Source organism: Tasmannia lanceolata, unplaced genomic scaffold, assembly GCF_043159265.1.
Source record: "Tasmannia lanceolata isolate RefF3 unplaced genomic scaffold, GAP_Taslan_0.1 ptg000018l, whole genome shotgun sequence".
Classification (NCBI taxonomy): domain Eukaryota; kingdom Viridiplantae; phylum Streptophyta; class Magnoliopsida; order Canellales; family Winteraceae; genus Tasmannia; species Tasmannia lanceolata.
Genome location: NW_027518695.1, coordinates 2,238,623 through 2,262,764, shown reverse-complemented (window position 1 = coordinate 2,262,764; position 24,142 = coordinate 2,238,623). Strand labels below are relative to the sequence as shown.

The following is a 24,142-nucleotide window of genomic DNA, read 5'->3' as shown; positions in this document are numbered from 1 at the left end:
CTAGATCTAGCAACCACGGAAAAACCATACTCCATACGGCTCATCTTTTGCCAACAATTGAGAGAGACGAGAAAGTAGCATATACTTTCTAGCTTCCACATTTCATCGTAGATCTAGCCTTCATGGCTCGTCTTTTGCCAGGAACGGCCGTAGATCTAGCCTCCACATTTCATCCTATTATGTACTTGATGAGACCGAGCAACAAGATCTTGATGAACGAAACAAGTATAATGGATTAATGGGAAGTGATATTCACCGGCCCCCCGACCCCCTTAACGGTTTCAGTGAGAATGGGTTCACTGCTTGAGGATAAATTCACCCCCTGTAACGTTTTTCTTTTTCCCGTAATAATGACACGTGTGCTTGATGATCAGGAACATTTATTTGATGCACCACTAGAGGGCGATCTAAGGGGGTTCAAGTCCGATGGCAAATGACAAACCCATTCTCTAGATTGAGATTGAAAAGATTCAGCGGCTCAGAAGCTTGTTAAAGAATATTTTTTTTTTTTATCAAGCTTGATCAAGGTGAGAATCATCCAACCGAGGAAAGGAACAAGGGCAATATGCCAGACTTGTGATGGCCAACAATGTCCATGTTATTCTATGTTTTCCTTAGGCTATATTCCTCTTCTTTCAAGCTAAAATGGGCTGAAAAACAAATTTGCTTGATTGTTGAACAAGTTTTTCTCGGAGTTGATAAACATTTCATTTAAACAGTCATTCAATTGATATAATCAGTCTCGAAAACAATTTTCAGCCCCGTGTAATACACCAGGCAAGATGCTAGTAAATACCATTAAAGTACAACACAAACCAGTTTTTTTTTTCTTCTTCTTCTTTTAAACCAACATTCAACAGAAATTAACCCAATTTCTGCCCCCCAAGATAGCCCATTAATTATCCTGACAATTAATTTAAAACAGTAACACCGAGCTTGCTAACTCAGCTTATGATTACCAGAATCTTCCAATAGGGGCAGCTCTCCAACTCCAAGATTACATGATTTCTAGCGCGCTCCAAACCCTAAATTGGTTTCTCAATTTCAGCAACCCCTTTCTTGATTGCACTTTCAGCTATTTCTGTATAGCTAAGCCTCAGACATCAATGTGGTAAGCCTAGATGCAATCTTCGCAGTTTTGAAGTCCTCTCTCAGCTGAATGAACCTGGATTCGAAGCAGATCCAATTACAGTTAATACAATTATAACCTCTATTACATTCTACTTAAGACCAAGGTTTTAAATTTTGGTTTCAGGATGTGTTTTGGTCTCACTGAAACTGAAATTTCAGCCGAAATTTCATAATTTCAGGCAAAATTAGACGAAATGGATAAAATGTCTATTTTTTCTCCCAATCTATTTCGATCAGAATTTCCGAAATTTCTTAAGACTATGGAAATACCCACCTCAAAAATAAATAAAATTAACCCTTCATTATTCATACCTTAATGCATCTTTTCGTATGCTTGGGGTTCCTTCAAACAGAGTAGAAAGGCTTTCAGGTGCCACTATGAAGACATTGGCCATGCTGAAAACAGATAAAGGTTTAGTATTTGAGATACTTATATAGCATTGATCTATCTATGAACTTCACACAGAGAATGGTGTGAATGAAAAATAGAGAATCAACCACTCACATGCCCAACAACTCAAATTTCTCATCAACAGAAGGTGCATTGAAGCTGCGCACAAACTCCCCATACTCAGTTATGTCACGCTTGAGCCGCAGCCCACCACTGCAGGAGAACATAGACATGTAAATAAACAGAGGCTCCAACTGCACTTGCTTACCTTACAAAAGAGTTTAAGACAATGATTGTGAATTCCGAAAGTTTGTAAGCATTGGTGGTTTTCAACTAAGGCAGGCTTCTTCTATTTTGATCGCTCGTGGCTTTTGGCTTGCCTAGGAGCCAATACCAACTGTTTTTCTATTTTTATGTTGGGAAGTGACATTTGCCCCCCTTTTCTTATGGGGGACATCCCCCTCTAGGGTAGATTTGAATACTCTGTCCCAAGTAAGAAAAAGGTAGGAATATATCATTTCCCTTTATTTGTTGAAAGTACTCAACAGTGCTTAGAACACATCATGAAATATGCATGCACATTGCTGCACATTAGATGGAACTCAACTTCATCTGAAACTTGATCTTCTGGTATTCATACGGATGCAACCTGGTATGGATTGCTTTGAAGTTTTGTTGAAAAATGAACTGGACCCGACTTGGACCCAACTGAATCAAAGACTCCAATACTCGACCAAATGAAGCCAATAGCACGAAAGCCAAAAAACTTGCACCAGTAAGAAGTCTTCAGTTCCTAATCACTTTGTTTAACCTTTCTAGGATATGCATTAAAGGTTTCAAGAGTAAATGCTAAGTTAGAGTTATGGAGAACTACTTTGGAATCCAAAGGTTTTGGACAAAGTAGGACAAAGACAAAGTATATAGAGTGCACCTTTAGTAATGTAAGGAGGCGGGACGAGGATGTAGTAAATATGACTGGACAGAAATATGACTGGACAGGAGGTACGTAAGAGGGATATCTTTCGCTATCTTGGTTCAATTTTACATAAGGAAGGAGAGATTGAAGAGGATGTTAACCATAGAATAAGAGCAGGTTGGTTGAAGTTGAAGCTTGCCTCAGGAGTTCTGAGCGATCGTAAAATCCCTACCAAGTTAAAGGGAAAGTTTTATAAGACAGTTGTGAGGCCAGCCATGTTGTACGGCTCATAATGTTGGGCCACCAAGAAGTAGCATGTGCATAAGATGAATGTAGCAGAGATGCGAATGCTTAGATGGATGTGCGGCCACATAAGGTTAGATCGAATTAAAAATGAAGACATCCGTAAAAAGGTGGGGGTGGCACCAATTGAGGAGAAGATGAGAGAGCACCGCTTAAGATGGTTTGGGCATATACAACGTAGGCCTTTGGATGCTCCAGTGAGAAGAAGTGACTCGTGCCAAGTTGATGGAGTAAAAAGAGGTAGGGGCAAACAGAAAACAACTTGGGTGGAAACAGTGAGGAAAGACTTGAGAGGGCTTGGAACATAACGGAGAACATGACCTTGGATAGGATAGAATGGAAGAAAATGATCCATGTAGACGAACGCAACTAGTGTCAGGAATAGACTTAGTCATTTTGAGCCGGGTAGATCCTTTCACCTTCTTCATGAAATTTTCTAAAGGATTCATTAGCCGACCCCAACTAGTTTGGGACAAAGGCTTAGTTGAGTTGAGTTGAGTATTCTAGGATATGCATTACTCAGATAAAGCTATGGTTAATTGTCATATAGCTTTAAAATAACGTCCAGAAATGCTTATTCAAAATACTGAGTCAACATTCACTAAAAATGTTTTGAGATGTACATGAACAAACAAATCCATAAATGCTCAGTTGATATAATGAGTCAACATTAACTAAAAATGTTCTGAGATAAACAGGAACAAACATGTGGGTTCTACCTACTCAACATTTGACTGGACATGTCAAAATAGTAATGGAGAGGAAAATTGACACTAGGAAAGGTAGTGATGCCTAGCTCAGCATGGAATGGCAGTTAGCAGAAACTTTTTAAAGCAGGGTACACCATGAAAATTGACCTGCTTGTCAAAGAAACACGGCATTTCTGATTTGTAAAACTCTTCAATCTAAATACTGACATTTAGGGCATATTTGGCAACACCTTTTTTTTCAATGAAAAATTTTCAATTAAGTCTTCCCAGGAACAAAACACAGCTATAACATAGAATTTTCTTCAAGGTTATTTTACGAAACATTTTACCTGTAGAAAAGGGAGTACCAAACATCGAAGATTCATTTAGCACAATTTTCTTTTTCATGAAAAACTTTTCAGCATAGACAAGCATGCTCTTAGTGAGGTGATGTTTCGCTGTAGGCCTCGATAACTGTATTGACATTTTACTGGTCTGTTTAGAGATGTGTTTGAGAACTCGGACTCAGATGAGAACTTGGCTAAAGTAAAAATGAGTAAACATGGCAGAGTTAATTATCAATGCGGTAAAAAAAGATGACTAAGCAAAATATCTGTTGCTTTCCTACTGCAGATATTTTTCAGAAAAAGTACTTCTGCATAGTGTAAATCTGACCAGTGACAACATAGTTTGCTACGTTCAAGCTGTTATGACTTCCAACAAATTACATAAAAGAAACAAAGAATTTACCTGGCACTAAAGGTGAACCTCTGCCAATGATTAAGCAGCCCCTTATGCAAACGGTTTCCCTATAATGAAAAGCAACTCATCAACATTTCAAAATATAAATGCAAGATTCAAACTTCAAAGGTCCTAACATAAAGATAGGCGGGTATAATGTAAAATAAGACTACAAGGCAAGCAGACTTTTCTTTCCTTTTATTGAACTAGCGAATTTAATTCTATTATAAGGAGAAGCAAAATAAAGAACTCAAAGAAAGAACAAAGATGGCTATCTGATTCTGTACAAGATTCTACACTTAAAAGGAGTAATCTGGGAAACCTCTATCCACCATCATGTTAAATTCTAGCCTTAGAAGAGTAAGCTGGGAAACCACAATCCATCGTGTCATCTTTCAATACTTAGAATGGGTGCCTAGGGGTGTCTGTGAAGCCAGCCTGGCATCATCCCACCTGATTAGGCACAACATCATCCTTCCTGCAGAGGGGATTCATGGCACCATAGGGAACTTGGACAGGGCAAGTCAGATACATTGTAGAAATTCAGTAACTGACACCGTCAGGCCACCTTGTGAGCACCCCCACCCCCCACCCCCCGGTACAAGCTCACATTACAGAGGTAGGCAAATGTACCAGCCTTTACTATGAGATAAAAAATAAATGATTAATCTAAAGGAGAAAAGTCAACAATAAACAGAGAAATTTCTTGAGCAAGAGTTATCTAATTCTTTGTTAGATAAGGTAATAGTGGAAGGGGACTCCTCTAATGTTGTCCTATGGCTTCTGGGTGCGGCTTCTCCTCCGTGGCATTTTCTATCTTTCTTCGAGGAAATTGATGATATAGTTCTTGACTCCTCTATAGTGTTTAAGCATGTGAGGAGATCTGCTAATTCAGATGCAGACTCCCTAGCAAGGGTTGGTTTTTCTAGGTCTAGCTTGGAGTGGTTTGATTATCTCCCACCTTGATTTTGTATTTTCATTTTTTCTCTTTCTGTAATTTGCTAGAACCATCTTGGTTCGTCTTTTAATATATTCTCTTTTTTACCGTCTCAAAAAAAAAAAAAAGTTGTCATCACAACAAACTGCAACATGGGTATGACAGCATAACCACGGCGACTTGTAGAGAGCAGTTTGGATGTGCACTTGGGCAAGGCACATCTCTCTGCCCATACATGCATCCATGGGTATGTAGTATGTACATAAATATTCATTTGTAATTTGTTTCATAATGTCCCCGTAAAAATTCGGTACCTTAGCCTATTTCCTAACAAAACCAGAATAAAGATGTAAAAATGAAGACCCAAATCATGTCAATGTACATCTTTACATTTTATAAATGGGACTTGCTAGCCAATTTCACGGAAAGACATTTCACGGCTGGCTTTTGCATGTGAGAACAGCCGCACATGTTGACTTTTTGGTAGATTTTGTCCTATGCATTTAATTCATCTGATGTGGCTGTCCTCACATGCAAAAGCCAGCCGCAAAATGGCTTTCCGCAAAATTGGCTAGCAAATCCGCAAAAAATTCATGGATGCATGCGCCTACATAGTTAACCAGATAAGTCACGAAAGCTTGCTTTAGATTCAGTTCGATCAATAGCAACAAAGGAATCCCTTTTCATGGTTTGCAGGAGACCCAAATCATGTCAATGTACATCTTTACATTTTATAAATGGGACTTGCTAGCCAATTTCACGGAAAGACATTTCACGGCTGGCTTTTGCATGTGAGAACAGCCGCACATGTTGACTTTTTGGTAGATTTTGTCCTATGCATTTAATTCATCTGATGTGGCTGTCCTCACATGCAAAAGCCAGCCGCAAAATGGCTTTCCGCAAAATTGGCTAGCAAATCCGCAAAAAATTCATGGATGCATGCGCCTACATAGTTAACCAGATAAGTCACGAAAGCTTGCTTTAGATTCAGTTCGATCAATAGCAACAAAGGAATCCCTTTTCATGGTTTGCAGGAGATTAAAAAAGGAATAAATAGCTTTACCAGTTCGGACAGGAAAGCTTGTTTGTTTAGACTTTCTAAAGCAGTGAATGCAACATCAAGTACACGGGAGAGATACGCAACCACTCTGAAAGAAGATCAGAAAAAACATTATAGCAATCAGCTATTCTAATTATATTCATTCAGAATGTAACGTCCTTTAGTGTAAAGCAGAAGAGACCTTGTGCAGGCATTTGTTGGACGGTGATCAGGAGCATTTCCATCATCAGGTGTCCGATAATCTGTTGCTTTTTGTTCAGCAGATAGCAGTCGCTCCACCTAAAAACAAAAATGATAAAGCAAACCAGGATGAGGGTTTCATTTGATAATGTACACCAAACCTCCACAAAATATTACAGAACAGAACATAAAGTAGCCATCTGTCCAATAGAATATTTTCTTTTGTCGAATCCTTTTGGAGGATAATGATCTAGCTGACTCATCAGCCAGAAAGGGTATTTTCTTGATGTACTCAGCACTGGGAAGTCATTGCGCCAGCAGCGCACACATGCACCGACACACAAGCCAAGGTTTTAAATTTCGGTTTCGGTACCTATTTCGGACCCCACCGAAATCTGAAATTTCGGGCCGAAATTTGGTAAAAATTAAAAAAGAATATTTAATTCATTTCGAAATTTGGACAGAAATTCTGAAATTTTGGCCGAAATTTGGTAAAGTCCGAAATTCCAGATTTAGCCAAATTTCAGTTTCGGTCTCCACCGAAATTTAAAACCATGACACAAGCACAGGGAAAACTTCCTTGAAATCGAAGGATGTGTTGTTGGCAACAAATTTTTTAAAGGAGAACCCTAATATCCTCAGATGCTAAAAAGGACTAAGGTACACGGGGTACTTCTTGTGATACGGCATCATTTCTGCCTCTTGTGCCGTTCGATCTCATCAATAGATGGAATTTAAAGTACAGACCTCGGCCATCACAGTGTCAATGCATTGTTGAAGCCCCTTATAAGCAGCAGCCTCAGCACTGGACATAGCAGTTGCCATTTCTTCACATGAAGCAGCATGTGCACCATCCACAGGTAATAAAAGCCGAGAAATGGAGTTCGCAAAATACTGCATAAAAAATCACTCTGCATCACCCCCCCTAGGACTTCATTAATGATAGCACAGTTTCATGTAAAAAATAACAACCAAACTACTAAGTGTATAAATAGAGCATACTTGTTGGACTATTGCCACACTGCTAGCACACCGTTGCACAGCCACCATGAAAGATCTGAAACTGCTTTCCCCTGCAGCAGCAGCCGCCTCTGCCTGCAAATCATCACCGATCCTGTTTCTATTATTCCTGACCCAGCTATAGGAGAATTTTTTTTTTTTTTGTTTAGTTTTATATAAAAGAATATGTAGGGCATACAATTGGTTCTTGAACAGTTGATTAATTTGCAACCTATGTCACAAATATTGTTCTCGGAATTTCTCGGCAAGGGAAAATATATTAATTTTTTTCTATTTTTTCAGATTTATATCAGGAAAAAAAAGATAATAAAATTATTTAAAACTACATACTCAACTCAACTCAACTCAACTAAGCCTTTGGCTCAAACTAGTTGGGGTCGCCTAAATGAATCCTTTAGAAAATTTTCATGAAGAAGGTACCCTCTTTATTTAAAACTATATAAATTTATAAAAAAAAAATATATATATCATGAAATTATTGTGATATTATCACGACAAATGAAAATATGTTAATATTTTTAAAAAATTTGGGATTATATTGAGATTTTGTCGTTTTATCAAAATATCACGATAAAATCGCTAGATTTTGAAAATATCGGAGATATATTTGTGACAAAATTTGCAACCACATTAGCAATTTAAAAATGTGCACAGGAGAGCACTATCATACAGCAGAAGCGGCAGCGGCGGCCACCCTTCGACTGACACTAGTGCCAATCACAAATCTTTCCCTCAATGATGCAGCTTCATTCAGACTCTCTCTGGCCCGCTCAAGCCCGTCTGTTATATACTGGCTTACCTGCAAAAGGAAAACCCTGAATACTTACAACAAGGTTAAAATGAATTGCATACCTAAATCCTGTTGAACAGCAGAAAATTGGAATGCCTGATAGTGAACTCACTTGATCGAGCAAGCAAGTAAACACTGATTTAACATTGGTTGCAAGAGTAGCAGGCTGCACAGTGACACCATAAAAATCATTCAGTGATACCAGTAGCACCAAATTAATAAGTATAATATCTAAATGCTCAACTATCTCAATTGTTCTTTTACAAGAATATGTGAAGCACGGCCTGAATCCATCAGATTGTTTGAATAAATTGTGAGGAGAAAATGCTACCATTTAAGCATATAATGTATGATTTTTTTTTTATTATTATTATTCTTTTGAAATGGTAATGTATGATTTTTTTTTAAAAGGTGGCAAATAATGTAGGAATATATTTCAAATGAAAATCTTACTACAGAATTCCAATAAGTTCTCGGAAGGAAAACAAAAACAAAAATGTAACACTATGTCTTTTTGTAAATATATGAACAAATTGCAGATATATATGGGAGATCCACCCACACTCGCTTTTTTAATAATGGCAGGCCCACTTAGTTTACACGTTATTAATTAGCTGTTAAAGGCTGTTACCAGTTACAACTCCCAAAGGGGAGATGTGATCCACACTCACTTGTTTCATAATGGCACGCCCACTTACTTTACATTAATTAGCTGTTAAAGGCTGTTACAAGTCCCAAAAGCTATCAATAGCCAATCAGAAAGATGCAAATGTAAAGGAGTATAGAAACATATATACTCAACATACTGCGAAACAATATTCACACTTGCTTGTTCAATAATGGCACTACTCTATTGATTCAAGTCGGGACTAAGTTTAGAGTCACAAGCTCACCCATTGTTTAATAATGGCGTATCCACGATACACGTTATTGATTAGCTGTTAAAGGCTGTTACAACTCCTAAAAGCTATCAATAGCCAATCAAAAAGATGTAAATGTAAAAGGAGTATAGATACATTTATACTATACCATAGTTACTAGGGTGGGAAATGGATTCGGGAAGCGAAACGGTAAATGGAAACAGAAAACTCAAGAAAAAAATAGAGAAGAAACAAGACCCGGAAAACACTAAAAGATCGTGCGAGAAACGTCTTAGGAAACACATTAGAAACGTTTTAGAAACGATAGAGAAATGTTAATGAAAATGCATGTGAAACACAAGGAAAACATGAAATATATGATTTTGTATATTTAAATTTTATTAAGCTAAAATTTCTATTTGGATATTTCTTACTTTTAGTTTTTATTACAGTATACGCCTGTTGTTTTCCTTATTAATATCTATTCCACAATTTTTTTGTGTGTTTTTTTTTTAAATGATTTTCGTAAGTTTCACACATATTTCCCATATGTTTCACAATACAATTTTCTACAGGTTTTCCATACGTTTCTCACGGGTTTCATATAAGTTTCTTATATGTTTCTCTTGCATTTCTGAAATAAATTTCCCACCCTTTAGGGGTAACGAGTTTCCCACCATTCCGAAATGCATTTTAGGGGAAACGAGTTTTCCATCTGCCCAAGGAGTTTCTGGGTACTATGCTCTATATACTGTGAAATAATATTCACACTTGCTTGTTCAATAATGGCACTGCTCTATTGATGCAAGTCGAGGACTATAAGTTTAGAATCACAAGCTTGATGCTACAAACGTCCAATAAAATAACAGCACACCGCAACTGGTAGTCAAGAAATTCTGTATGCATTCCTGCAGAATTAAATTTTGCGTACACCACAACTGGTAGTTAAGAAATTCTGTCCGCATTCCTCCGTACAGACTTGTCAAAGAATTTACAAGAGACTTATTTCTGCATACAGAATTAGAATTACCCAGAAATAGTGGTTACTGGAACTTCAGGGCCACAGATTCCCACCACCTGTCATTTCCAGAATCAATTAATTGCTGCCTAATGAAAAGAGCAACAATTCGAAAACACACCACTCTTATTGTATCATTAACTCTTCGTTTAATTCTTCTTTAACTAATATTTTCTGTTACGCCTTCCTCTAAACCTAAAGCACTAAAATATTAAACAAACACCCTTCCAATATTATATTCATTATATCCTATTGGTCTCTCTTTTTCGATGTATATTGGAGACTGAAGATAAATAAAGTAGATTAATGAATGCACTGTTATTTGATTATCTCATGTTTCTTTGAAACTTATAGTTACAAAATCATAAGATTTATTAGTTTGTTAAATGAATACCGTATCTATTTTATAACAAACTATGAATAGTAATCACTAATTTTATAAGTATGTGTACGGGCGTCTCTCTGTTAATAGATTTTTTGGGGTTGCCGCGTCGGACACCTCGTGTCCATGTCAACAATTGACACACAAATCTGTGTCCACAGACTCTTTAAAAACCCTGCTTAGTGGCTTCTAAAATTTTCAGAAAATATTCATTATTCTCCTGCTTGAAAGAAGACAGGTACCCTTGATTTCAGACCGACCTATCTGATGTGGTTGGGTCCCCCTGCTGATGTCAGGCATAAGGCTAACAACATATTGACATCAGCAATTCTGCTCCCTTTAGGCCCAAAATCCTTGGGCCCTTCCCTCTTCTTCCTTTGTGTATACGTTCTGAAAATCCTTGTGCATTTGTTGCACATTTGCATCACTGTTTTTTTTTTTGCACTAAAATGCCACAATTCCAACCGATAATAACGTTCAAAATGCTAAACTAGATTGCCGTTACAATGAAAATAGCACAACAAACAAGCTTCTTCGCGCTTATAGTAGATATAAATTAAAAGAGATTAATGAACTTACTAAGAGATTAACTTTACCAATCTTAGTTGATTACAAAGACCCCTAATGAGTGTTTATATAAAGCACTCAAAGGGATAAATATAAAAGGATGATGATACATAGAAGGTGATAAGTGAAAACAGAATCGCAGTCTAACCTAACTACCTCATCTAGCCAAGTTACCTAATCTAACATCATCTGGCCAAGTTACCTAATCTAACACCTAGACAGCCTAAATGCCTAATGGTAAGATCTCATGCACTGTAATATGCCCGCTAAAATGTATGTGGATTGAAAATCGACATAAGTTTGATTACAATAAAATGCCCCAATAAGAAATATAAGTAGAATCCATTGATTTGATGCCAAATGATGAAGAGTCCACTGGTGACTGTGGTTTACATGCGTTGCTGATGATGTTGAAGGCGTTGCTTGGAAGGTGACCTGCGAAGTGAGCTTATGAAAGCCAAGGGGTCATGAGATGTGATTCATTGGGGATCCCTGGTATTCAATTTAGTTGATTCTTTCGTTTTTTTTTTCTTTGGGGATTGCGGCAAGGGGGCATGCCCTTCTGTTGTATTTTTTCTCTAAGGTGCCGGCCCATGTTCCTAGATAAATTCCAGGTTAAAAAATATATTTGGCGGATGGGGGAGTATTTTGCATTTAGAAGAGGTGTATTAATCAAAATAGAAGGTGTTGTTTTCCACCCTTCATCTCTTCTTATTTCTTTCAAGTGTAGATGAGAAATGAGGCATCAATGGAACCAATGGGACCTTGCACGGGCTGCGATGTCAGGAAGCAATGCCGGATGATTAAGAGTGGGTGCTGGGGGCATGAGGGAGAATTGACGTGATGGGAGATGCCCCCAATGCATATGGTGAGGTCCAGAGATTACCACAAGCAAAAGCACAAAAAATGGCTTACGGCCCAAAAACGGGAGGAGACAACATATTTGGCGGGTGGGGGAGTATTTTGCATTAGAAGAGGGGTGTAATAATCAAAATAGAAAGTGTTGTTTTCCACCCTGCCTCTCTTCTTATTTCTTGTCAGTGTAAATGAGAAGTGAGGCATCACTGGACCCGATGGGACCTTGCACAGGCTGCGATGTCGGGAAGCGACGCTGGATGATTAAGAGTGGGTGCTGGGGGAATGAGGGAGCATCGACGTGAGGGACCACTGGCATTATGGGGGAAGCCCCCAATGCGGATGATGAGGCCTAGAGATTACCATAAGCAAAAGCACAAAAAACGACTTACGACCCAAAAAAGAGGGGAGACAACATCGTAGCCTGTCTAATTAGACGACGGAGTGAGAAGAGGTGGATGCGGTTTGGTCCAGACGGAAACAACGCTTTCAGTCCCAGTGTCGTTCTACTACCAGAATTTGGTATCCATCGATGAAGAGTAGTCAAGATCATGGAAAGGATCGACGCCAGAGAAGAAATAATATTCTCCTGGTTTGAGCTCCAAAGCCTTCATTAGCTTAGGGTTAGGGCTGCAAAGGATCCAAGAAACGCCTTTTGCTTCTTCCCCTCAAGTATCATCTTTTTCGAGAATCACCTATTCATTTACACTTTCCTATTAGCTTGTTAAAGGCTGTTACAAGCCCAAAAAAGCTATCAACAGCCAACCCAAGAAATGTTTAGTAAAGTGAAAAGTGTTATAATCAAACCAAGGGAGTGGTTATACCAATTTCCATATATAAGGCAGGAGTATACACACACATACAGTGTCATGTTCAAAAGCCATGTCCCTTCGAAGTGTATAAAATGGAAGCGCGTCATATTAAAAAAGAAACCTAGGTAGTTGTGTCAATAAACCAGAAAAATCTTTAGTAGGACATAATGGATAAAGAGACCACTAGTTAATAATCACTGAAAACTGGTGATCATTGCATAATGAGATTTTTAAATATATAGTTAACCAAAATGACAACTTTTACCTGGGAAGAAAACAAATTGCACCTAGAAATCGCCTCCTCGTTCCAGCGAACAAACTCCGTGACTACAGTAACAGATATCTGCTGGTGTGAAGATGAAATTGAAGCCGCTTTTGAACGTCCGAAAGTCCCAGTTGTGTCGGATGATTGCTGGACTTCAGCACGCAGCTCTACCATCTGCACAGGATAGCAGCATGAGTAGGAACAAGGTCGATGCAACTGAAGGACTTAAAAAAACTGTAAGCCAAATCAAGAATATACAAAACCTTCGCCTGATAGAGCTGTCTAAGCGAGGCCTGTTCATGTTCTGGATACTCATCTTTGTGGACAAGAAAAAGGGACTCAGTGAGGCCTGAACCAAAAGAGGTGGACTATTAACACATGAAATGAGAAGGAATTGAATCTAAAAGATTGGTTGTCCTATACAAGATAAACAAAGTTGAAAGCAAATAATGCAAGCAGATTCAGAGTGAGACTCTTTTAAAGATTTCCTATGGCCAATAGAATATATATTTTGATATCTGGCGTAGTTCTGAAATTTAAGCCTCACTCTGATACATATCTAACATGACTAAATTCATACCAGCATGAAACAATAAATTTATAATAAGCATTCCATTCATCAACTGTTCATTCATGTTTATAAGTTGAAATTTCAAAAGGCGCGTGTGTGGGTCAGTGAGAGCTGGAGAGATAAGGATAAAGAGAAAAACGATAAAAAGAGATCATTAATCAGAGAAAAGCTCAATAAACAGCTTAAGGTGAAAACAGTTCAACATGAATACACAAAAATGTCAAAATGGCAATGTATCTACCATGATTGCTTCTAATATCATCCATTGAGAACTACTAAAGAAGACCCTTGAGGTCACAGGTTCAATCCCAGCTTACCTATAAAAAAAACAACTAGAGAAGACCCTCCTAAACTGATTTGGACACCAAACTAAAATTAGAAATATCATACCCATAACTGTCCAGTTTTAGCAATACATTGACCTTTCAAAACATGCCATGCTAGCTTTTTTGGCAGATAGAAAACTACTTTTCACAACAGACAAAAGCTTTCCAGTCCAATCAACAAGGGATCCTTTGGGATTTCATCATACAACTTCGAGTGATCGAGACAAAATAGTTGAACAAAAGCAGAGGAATTGAAAGAAAGGAGTAAGGGTAGGAATCTCAAGAACACCAGCATGAAAATAGAGCCCTAAGGCTCAATTCCTCAACGGTGAAAATAGAGCCCTATGTCATCTATATTTTGTAAAATTACTTAGAAACATTCACATTGCTGAGTTCCTCCAAAGACATTTTATTTTCCATGCTATATTTTCTGAATACATATTGGATTGAAGTTGCTACTAGCAGCAGAAACTTTTGAATTTCTTATAAACATTTTTCTTTGAATAACCTTTACTGCCAAAAAAAAAACCAACAAACAAACAAATTCAGAAGTTCGGGTTTAATAATACATAGAGAAGAAGAGATACCCAACTCTCTCACATTACCTTCTACATCCAAATCACCACAACCCACATCCCTTAATTCCTTAGCAAGTTCCTGTGTCTTCTCATATGCCACTGCTAGAATTCTAAGGTACTGTAGAATCACCTCAAAAGACAACAGAAGTTAACATCTGATGAGAACTTTAACATTGTATTCACCTCAAAAGATGACAGAAGTTAACATCTGACGAAAACCTTGACATTGTATCAGGGGAAGCAGCAATTATGACACAATCAATTCAACTCACCAATAGAAGTCCACCTTGATCAACAGGAGGTAAATTCACCAGTGATGGCTTCACCAATAGCTTGTCTAAAATGGCTGTTACTCTCTGCTCTAAAACTCGCTGTATACAACCACAGTGAAACACACTCTCCATTCACTAAAATACATCATTGATATAGTCTTAATGTAGAATTCCACAGGATAAAAGTTAGAAAAATTCCACAAAATCTCCTTTCTAGATACCTGCACCAGGATTGACATGACATCATTAGGAGAAGGGAATACAGCCATTATAGTTGCAGCTTCTTTTCGCACTGTCTCTGCAAAACAAACAATACAAAAATATCATATATCCATCTCCTTGTGTTATTCTAACTATTATAAGGTAAGGGAAACTTTTGTAGACCTGTGATTTCTTTATACAATGCCGAAAGACCACGTGCAATATTACTAGGGCCAGCTTGCAAACCGTCATCACCAAGAACCAACCTGGTGTCTGCATCCATTACTTCCAGGTCAATAAACATTGGCCGAGATGCAACATAATGCTGCATGGCACTAGTCCCCCTGTTAAACTGCATATGAAAACTAGTTGTTAACAAACAAAATACACAGAGAATGCATTAATATTTTACTTTTACCATATTTGTCCTGAAAATTTTAGTTGTATAAATTTAAATTATCTTCAAAAAATGATGGCACACCTAAACTAAATTTTATAAGGATCCCCAGAAATGTTCAACCATCAACCAATCCACAAACAAAAGAGTGAATACAATAAAACCAACATCGAAACACATTGTTTTTAAAGGTTAAAATGCTGCTGATGTGGCATTAAAAATAAGATCTGAAGAAGGCAGTGGAAATATATAACAAGCTATTAAAAAATTAAGAAGAAATTCCGAGGAAAGCTGAACAGCAAGAAAAGATAGGTGCAAATGATATTAGAATTTGAGAAATAACTACCATAACTAATAAGGATATTGGCAAAGATGACAGTGTCACCAATGATATGTTCAACATGAGCAATTACGATTCTTTGGCAATGTCTCGTTCTAAGAAATACATAATATGGACACCATGGTCTCTTATCAAATTTTGCATCCATCTAATTGCTTTCATCCAAATCTCCGGCTATCACAAATGGTGACTTGGCATCTTAACAAAAGAACTAAGGGGCAAAAGCGACATCCCAGATATGTATCAGTACCTATGATGGCTCTATTGTTAGTTTTAGCACCAATCACAAATTGGAGTTTTGTATGTTCAATTAAGTGTATGGATTCTCTAGTTTACTTACTGAAGATTAAGAAGTAAATAGATAGACTGCAACTGCAACATGCAAGATAAGTATAACCTATTAAAGAAACATTGCCTCATCAAATAAAGAATGTTATAACCTATTAAAGAAACATTGCCTCATCAAATTAAGAAGCAAACAATTTTTTTTGAAATGGTGAAGAAAAAATTATTAAAAACACAGCAGAGAATACAATACAGGAACAAAATTATTTGCGCGGGGAGGGAGGGGGGCCACATATAGCACCTCTCTCCTCACACCGCCCTTAGCCAACAAATCCGCAATGTCATTCATGCTACAGGGGTGATATTACAGAATATAACAGAGGCACTGACATAACTCGGAAATTCATTGACGACACTCGCCTACCTCCAAGGGTGGGAGTTGCCCTCTTCACCCATTAAATGACATTAGATGACTCACCTGCCACCAACAATATGTTGGTAGCAACTAACCAATATAACTGAGAAAAACCAAAAAGGCAAGTTGCATAAGCAGAAGTGAGTTTAAATGGTTGCTACACACTACCTGAGACAAGATTTTAGCACATTCTCCCATTGTTGATAAGTCTCGCTTCTGTGAGGATGCATCAAACCGAGCCAACAATCTATTCTCCAGTTCTGGAAGAGAGAGAGAGAGAGAGAGAGAGCTTAATAAACAGAAATATCATTTAGCAAAATAATGACAAGGTAACATTTGATGCTCATCAAATCAATAAAAAAAAACATTGGATGCCCATCAACTTACCGTTGCAATAATCCTGAAGATTTGCAACAGCAACTTCTAAACCCCTGCTCGCGTTTGCAGTTCCCATAACTGATGGCACAGCAATGCCATGCCTTCCAATATCCTCCTCGGCAAATGACCCTAAAGCAGGAGAATACATATTACAACATTTACAAACTGCCCATAGGCTGTGCAACGAAATTTAAGTATACTATTTAGCTTAGAGTAAATTATAATGGAAGAAAGTTGTCATAAGGAAAGATTTCTCCAGCTTGGTCTCTTTGATGGCATGTGTGAACACAATTCTTGTCGTCATGGTCAATTTCTTATAACAGTATTAATTGGTCAGATAAACAAGGTTGCAATTATTGACTGCTAATAGTAAATGATAGTAATCAGCTTCAGTGGCAGCACATAACAAAACAAAAAATATATGTCATATTACTCCCTTGACCCAGTAAATGGGATACCAATTTTGAATAATGAAAATTGGATTAAGCATAAAGGGCCCCGGCAACCGAGATGGTCAATACAAGAAGAAAGGAAACAAAAGAAAAGGTGATCAAATCATGGCAACTGTCGTCTCCAACACTACGTTCGGCATAGCCCAGTTTAAAGTTGAAGCCTACAAAGTGGTTGTCTCAGAAATTGAAATCGCCAAAAGCACCACTACAGAGGAAGATTTCAAAGCATTAAAAGCGGCTGGGTGCTCAGGCATAAGCTGCCCAGGCTTAGAGACACCTAACAAACGGCTCTATATGCAAGTTAAAAGAAATCAATTCACGGTCCATAAATCAATCACTATAGATGCTTGTACGACCAGCCACAAGCAGAACCTCATAAATATGTCTGAAAGTTGAAATTCCGAAAAAACAAATCCAAGTAACACGATGACAGAATTCACGCTTACGCAATTTCTGTGCAACTGAAGCAGCCTCTGCAACACGACTGTCATCCGAAAATAGAGATGAAAGTTCTATTAGGTCACCAGGGCTGCTATTGAACTCCATCAAGTACTGCAGGAATTATATTAATAAAAAGGTGTAAAGCATCCAGTAAGGAATAATATGGCAAAAAATTCCGAATGCTAAATTTGGATGATGCCACACAACAAGATTCACAATGACTACCTTTATGAGCTCAATTGTTTGACTAGCAGTTTCTCGTTGAGAATCTGCACTCTGAAGTGAAAATCAAAATTATTAAATTGTTATGCACCATAATACTCCTACACCATATATATCTAGCAAACTACAAGCAGTAATTAATATGAATGGAATCAGAGAAAGTCGGTAGTCAAACCTTACAGATTAGGACTTTACCTGCAGATGATCTCCGATTTTGGCTGCAGTCTGTCCCACACTAGATATACGCGTATCCAGCCTGGCAAAGCTATCAAACAGACCATCTACACCTTTTTCCAGCTGGAAAGAAACACAAAATGGAATTTATGTCATGGACCAAAGTACAAATCATAACTTCATCCTCCACCATGGTCAGCACACAACCATACCCAGTCACGCATTTAGACTCATTGCATTTTCCACAACCACCATGCATAATAACAAGGCTTCTATCATAGCATTATCCATAACCAATTTCTCTATAAGCATCACATCTGGCACAGAAGTTTGCTCGTCCTACGTCACCCAAATTATTCCCAACAAGTAGTTCCTTCAACAAATACCTGGGTAGTAGTTTTTTTCCATTTTTTGTCATCATACAGATTTAGAGGTTTATGTCACATAATCATCATAAAATATTCACAAGAATACAGCAGGCACACGTTCTGTCCATCACATGAAACCTGAACCAGAAGCCTAATGTCGGTAGCATGAATTTTAAAGTTTAAACACTCCAAATTCTTGTTCCCACTCCTACTGCTTCTGCACCTCCTTTTGCTCCTCCCACCAACTATGGTACCATGATTCCACTTTGAATTTGCGTCAATAAATTCTATACTTTTTGTACCTGTTTCAATTTAGATATTCTAAATTTCAAAATAAAATCTTTAAAAAGCAGATTAGTTTCTACACCTTATATAAATGTGTGTGCGCACACGCTTAGGCTTATCATTGGAAAAAAATGAATTGGATGGTGTTAGTAAGGCATGATGGCCCACTATTACATGTTTTCTGATCAGCTCCATTGATTTGGACGGCCAAAATGTGTCCAACCCATTGCCACCAGTCCTGTGTCCAACGATCCTAGCCACTTGATCAGGGGTGATAAGAAAGGGATCCTTTTACAATTGTTTTTCAAGAAAAGCATAACAATTGATTGTTTGAACATGATCCAATCAGCAAGGACCTACAAAACCTAGGTTGCTTGGTGATGGACCATCAAATTAACACTCCTGATCACAAACACATGCACCACAGGTACAGGGTTCCTGCCCTTTGGATGGTACTTTGAACAGTCCTACTCATATACAAACACACACACACACACAAACACATGTATATATAGGAAACACTCCTCTGTACACACACACACACACGTGTATTTATAAATAAATATATGCGTAAGTGTGTGTTGGGTGGGAGGTAACACCACCTTGTCCACTTAATGAAACCAATAGAATAGTGTCCATTTTTTTACAGGCCAAGATACTCATTAGAGTTTTAGGTTTAAACTAAATCTCAAAAGGGCAAATTGTCCATGTAAATATGTAGCTTAGTTTTACACTAAATCTCAAAACTGAGTTCACTTTTGTGCCCAATAATAAGTTTTGGACTCTAAATCAATTCTCAAAATCCAAAATGACCATGGCTTAATAGTACTTGTAATCTGTAAACTGATTGTAGTTGCCATATGATTGAAGGAAAGTATTCTTAGTAGTACAATACAGACGAGCAATAGTAAGAGATGCAGGCAGAAACCTCATAGATATTACGTAACTTCAAAAACTTAAACCAGAAACCTGTTTTTTTTTTGTAAGCCCAATGGTTTCCACCTTGTCATTCCCATCTTCTTTTGATGATTCCAATACACAAGTGATTTTATATCACTAATGTGTTTGAATGTCTAAGTTGTAGATCATAATAGTGTTAAGACAAGATTGCTTGGATTGAGGCCAAGAAGCTCTCATTGGACCACATTATGAAGGCCAAAAACATCGGAGATCCAAGACGAATGAAGACTTGAAGAATCGCAATTGAAGATCGAAGTCATTTTAGAATGTATATGATCCAATCCTAGTTTAGGTTTTAGAGGCATAAATTAAGTTAATCTCACACATCCTAAATGTTTAAGAGATTGTCCTTGTGGTGTTCCAACACTTTGGAACCCTCATAACAATCCCAACTAGGTGTAGAGTTGGAAGCCCAAAAACAGGAATTGAAAATCTGCTGCATATAGGCTTCTCGGAACTCCGAGATAATTCTCGGAGCTCCGAGAAATCCTCGGAGCTCCGAGATTTGGTCCAGTAGCTTTTTTTCCAAGTTCTGTTTGTATTCCCGGAACTCCGAGAGAAATTCTCGGAACTCCGAGGAATTTCTCGGAACTCCGAGAATTCTCTCGGAATTCCGAGAACACTATTACGGGAAGAAATTTGTGACCGTTGGGAACTTTGCCAGAATTACGACTATGCCCCCCAAACGGTCATATTTGGTTTTACTATATATATGGGTATTCTCTACTTCCTAAACATCAATCCTAATACTCTAAAAAACCTATTGGAATATCCTAAGAGTGAATCAATGTTTGTTTATGCCTCTCATCCTCTAAGATTAGGATTTGGATCATTAGGCTCAAATTTGTACATCTTCTACAAAGTTTGTAAACCCTTGTGAGGGAGTTTTTTGTTCTTTCTTTCTTTATCAAGAACATTGTATTCGGGCGAGTATTCGGAGAAGCGGAGCCCACTCTCCGTGGTGAGGATCGCCACCAAGATTAAAGGCGGTTGAAATTGTAATCGGCACCGATCTTCGCCGAAGTTAAGAAGATCAAATAGTGAAGCCATCAACAAACTTGTTAGTAACCTAAGTTTTCCCTCCTCATAAGTTGCCATTAGAGTAAGTACTCGGGCCTACCCTTGGAATTTCACTTTTTTTATTGAATGGCATTGCATGAAATGTTATTTTTTACTTTATTTTTTCAATATGCTAACTTCTGAAATTATTCATAAATTTTGTCAACTCCGCCTCTTGAAAAATGATAGTAGGTGGAAACATAGCAGGTCAGAACTAGTTGCAGGTAGAATCTAGAAACTAGAAGAACGCAGTTAGTGTCTTCAAATGTGTTGAGCAAGAATCAGACAAGAGATCACAGTGAACAAACAGGCAAAGTGATCATGGAGCACAATAAAAGAAGGGATAGCAGAAATTTAATGGGGAACCACAATGGCTGTAACCCAACTGTAGCAAGAGCAATTGCGTGCTACATAAATGATTCCTTATGCATTATTTCAGGAAAAAAAAATGAAAAGGACTATCTGCAGCAGAACATCTTAATGACTGAGCTACATATTTACATATAAAAAAATCACAGCTAACTTTGACCAGTGGCAGACTATCACAAATTTATACCCGGGATGAAACATATGCACATGTAGAAAATGACAGCTGTATGATACCTTATCATCAAAGGGAACTAACCAAAAAGCCCTTAGGCTGTTACTATACACTAACTATGCTCTCTAGTCTTGTATGAAAGGCAATAATCCCACCTATATTGAACCTCAGCAATACTTCTAATTCAAGATTTGAAGTTCAACAATAATTTGAGAAACAAATAGAAGTTAGATTTTCATAGGGAATTTGATAAAGCAAGGAAACAAACATTGCTGGCTGCGATAGACAGAATCATTGGTAAGAATATGTTTTAATATGACATACCAAAATAGAATCACTAAATAGGAGCAAAGTGGAGAGAATCCCGGAATTATCACTTCAACTTCACTACACTAACCTCAGATAGCGTCTTTCGGTGCTTGGAATCTTGTATAGAAACCTCTTTCTTCAGATTGGAGAGTCTTATATCAATCTTAAACACAAAACAAATAAAAAGGAAATCTCAATGGATAATTTGAGTGGGCATATACAGTCAATCAACAACAATCCCAAGGAAATACCTGTTGTCGAAGATCAACCAACTCCCTGCAAGAATCCTGGAACAAAGATAGGAGAGAATCCACTTCTGGAAATAGTGGCGTGGAGGGACCTTGGGCTGATTTAGTCGTCTCAGATGGACCTCGCAGATATCCATTTGATAAAACATCCTGTCCACCAAGGCTGCCATGGCCCTCCGATGAATCCATATCATCTTCTTGAAATGATGGAAGGAGCTCATTTACCAAGTTCCCAAATAATGCATCAAAAGAGAAATCACCCTATAATGTAGGGAAAATGAGAAAGTAAACAACTTTTGAGTCCAATCCATAAAGAAATTTTGAGACTCATAACTAAATCCAGTGAACTGTCACTCTGTCAGCATATAATCATCAAAGCATTACCTTAAAATCGTCTATATCCAAAATGAGGGGAAGGGAGCTAACAGATGAAGCCTTTGAGGGGGGCTTGACACCCCTGGTTCCATCTTTGCTCTCTTTCATCTAGTCCAAGTAAGCCAAAGTTAGAAGATCCAGATTCCAGACGGTCCAGTCTGACTTATTTATAAAACTACTAAGGGATATAACATAATCATTTCTTCAAACAGCATATGGAATAGAGATGTGAAAGAAATCCATTGAAAACCACATCATTTTTTTTCATCCCATTCTGGGTATCCAAAGGAAGGCTCCTAAAGGACTGTAAATCCTTGTCCATGATTAAGATCTCCTTCAAATTATAATGAATAATCCATGGAGTATTACATGCACTCCAGGTCCTATATGGAAGTAAATCTGCTCTGCTTGGCAGATTTGTGTGTGTGTGTGTGTGTGTGTTTATGGATTTTCGGGGTTACCTCAGTCCCTTTTCTTGTTTTTATATGTTTTTTTGTCTACTTTTTCTCTTAATAGTAGTCCCTCTTATGACTTAAAAACAAAAAACAAAAAACAAAAGAAAACAAAAAGAACAGGGTCTTTAATTCTGCTATACTCGTTTAACCTCTGAACCAAATAATTTATAGGTTTTAAGTAATAATTTTCAAAAAATCTCTTGGTTCATTTAAGAGAAAGCTACACATTTGGAGGGAATTCTGCAAATCAGCAACTTAAAAGCAGATGTGCAGTGGGTTGATTGTATAAGAAAACAGAGGAATTCAGAGCTTTTGATATGAAAGAGGGACACTGAATAACGAAACTACAGGTGCAGAGTGCAAATAACAGCATCTGCAATACAAATCATATGCAATTTAAATTTAAAATCTCAGAGCACTAGCAAAAAAAAACACAGTAAGCAAATATAGGGTTTTCCATCTGACAAATAGTTGAAAAATATCAATTTATTTGCTAAAAACATATTTACATTAGATCAATATATAAAATACCGAAACAAAGTTTCAAGCCCTACTTTCTCTATCCTCTCAGCAACCACAAACTGAATTCGAGAAAAAATCTCACAAAAAACGAATTCAAATCCAGAACGATAAACAAAATTTCAAAACCAAATCAACCAAAGTTCGAATGATCCAGTCAAGCTTCTATATTGAGCATCAAGGAAACCAAAATAAGGATTTATAAAAGGAAATGATAGGTGTTTAAGTAGATTATGGCTGAGGAAAACCATAAATGAAGGTGGTTCAGGCTTGTAAAACCAGTAAATTAACAAATTGATGCCCTAGAAATCTTAATTTCCTCACCAAAACCCTAGCTATAGAAGTCCTTGGAAAAGAGCAGCGAAAAATTAACAGATACACGCATTATATGAGAGAGAGACATAGAGAGTACCATGAAATCGTGACTGGATCGTTGTCGCCGAGAGAGAGAGATCTTGACTCTGTGGCTCCTCGCCTAGGGTTAGAAGAGAGGGAAAAGAAGAAAAGCTGGCGGGATAGCAGTTCGATGGGAGACTCCGAAGGTCTACCTTTTTGCCTTTTAATTATAACAACAGTTTGGAATTTTTCTCCTTTCTTGTTTTTCCTCGCTTCTGCTCTCTCGTTTGCCCTCTTCTTCTCTGCCATCAAAACAAGGTAGGGACATTTTCGTCATTAGGAATAAACAAGTTTGAAAACGACAAAAAATGAAAGTCTGTGCATGTAAGTATTGGCGTGGACATGGTTCGGTTCGGTTTCAAAATTCCGGAACCAGAGCCGAACTGAGGGGACCTGGAACCGAACCGAACCAGAACCGAATTTAATGGGTTCGGCTCGGTTCGGGGTTTGCAACAGTAAAAAAAATAGTTTGTCCATAGCTGATTATAGATTCAAAATTTGTGAGCCCAAAGCTGCTGATTATTGGATTCAAAATTGAAAATTTGTGAGCCCAAAGCTGCTGATTATTGGATTCAAAATTGAAAACGTAAATTTGAGTCCCATAATCAGTTTTAGGCTCCCAATCTGCTCACAAAATCAAACAAACAGGCCCAAGTAA

The 24,142-nt window shown here is 37.7% G+C and overlaps 1 protein-coding gene across 1 annotated transcript; it reads right to left on the bottom strand.

The window, feature by feature from the left end:
* Nucleotides 1-705: 705 nt before the first annotated feature.
* SEC10 (exocyst complex component sec10) lies at nt 706-23,752 on the bottom strand. Its single transcript, XM_077358375.1, has 25 exons — nt 23,501-23,752; nt 22,124-22,222; nt 21,743-22,000; nt 21,580-21,654; nt 17,991-18,092; nt 17,799-17,849; nt 17,579-17,684; nt 16,690-16,809; nt 16,471-16,562; nt 15,049-15,217; nt 14,886-14,962; nt 14,665-14,763; nt 14,420-14,510; nt 13,181-13,266; nt 12,918-13,091; nt 8,271-8,324; nt 8,039-8,167; nt 7,351-7,443; nt 7,096-7,242; nt 6,350-6,447; nt 6,172-6,256; nt 4,181-4,239; nt 1,637-1,735; nt 1,444-1,527; nt 706-1,165 (listed from the first exon to the last, which is right to left on the bottom strand). Exons 1-25 carry the CDS (start codon nt 23,501-23,503, stop codon nt 1,090-1,092), a joined length of 2,526 nt encoding a protein of 841 aa, XP_077214490.1. The 5' UTR covers nt 23,504-23,752; the 3' UTR covers nt 706-1,089.
* Nucleotides 23,753-24,142: the final 390 nt, after the last annotated feature.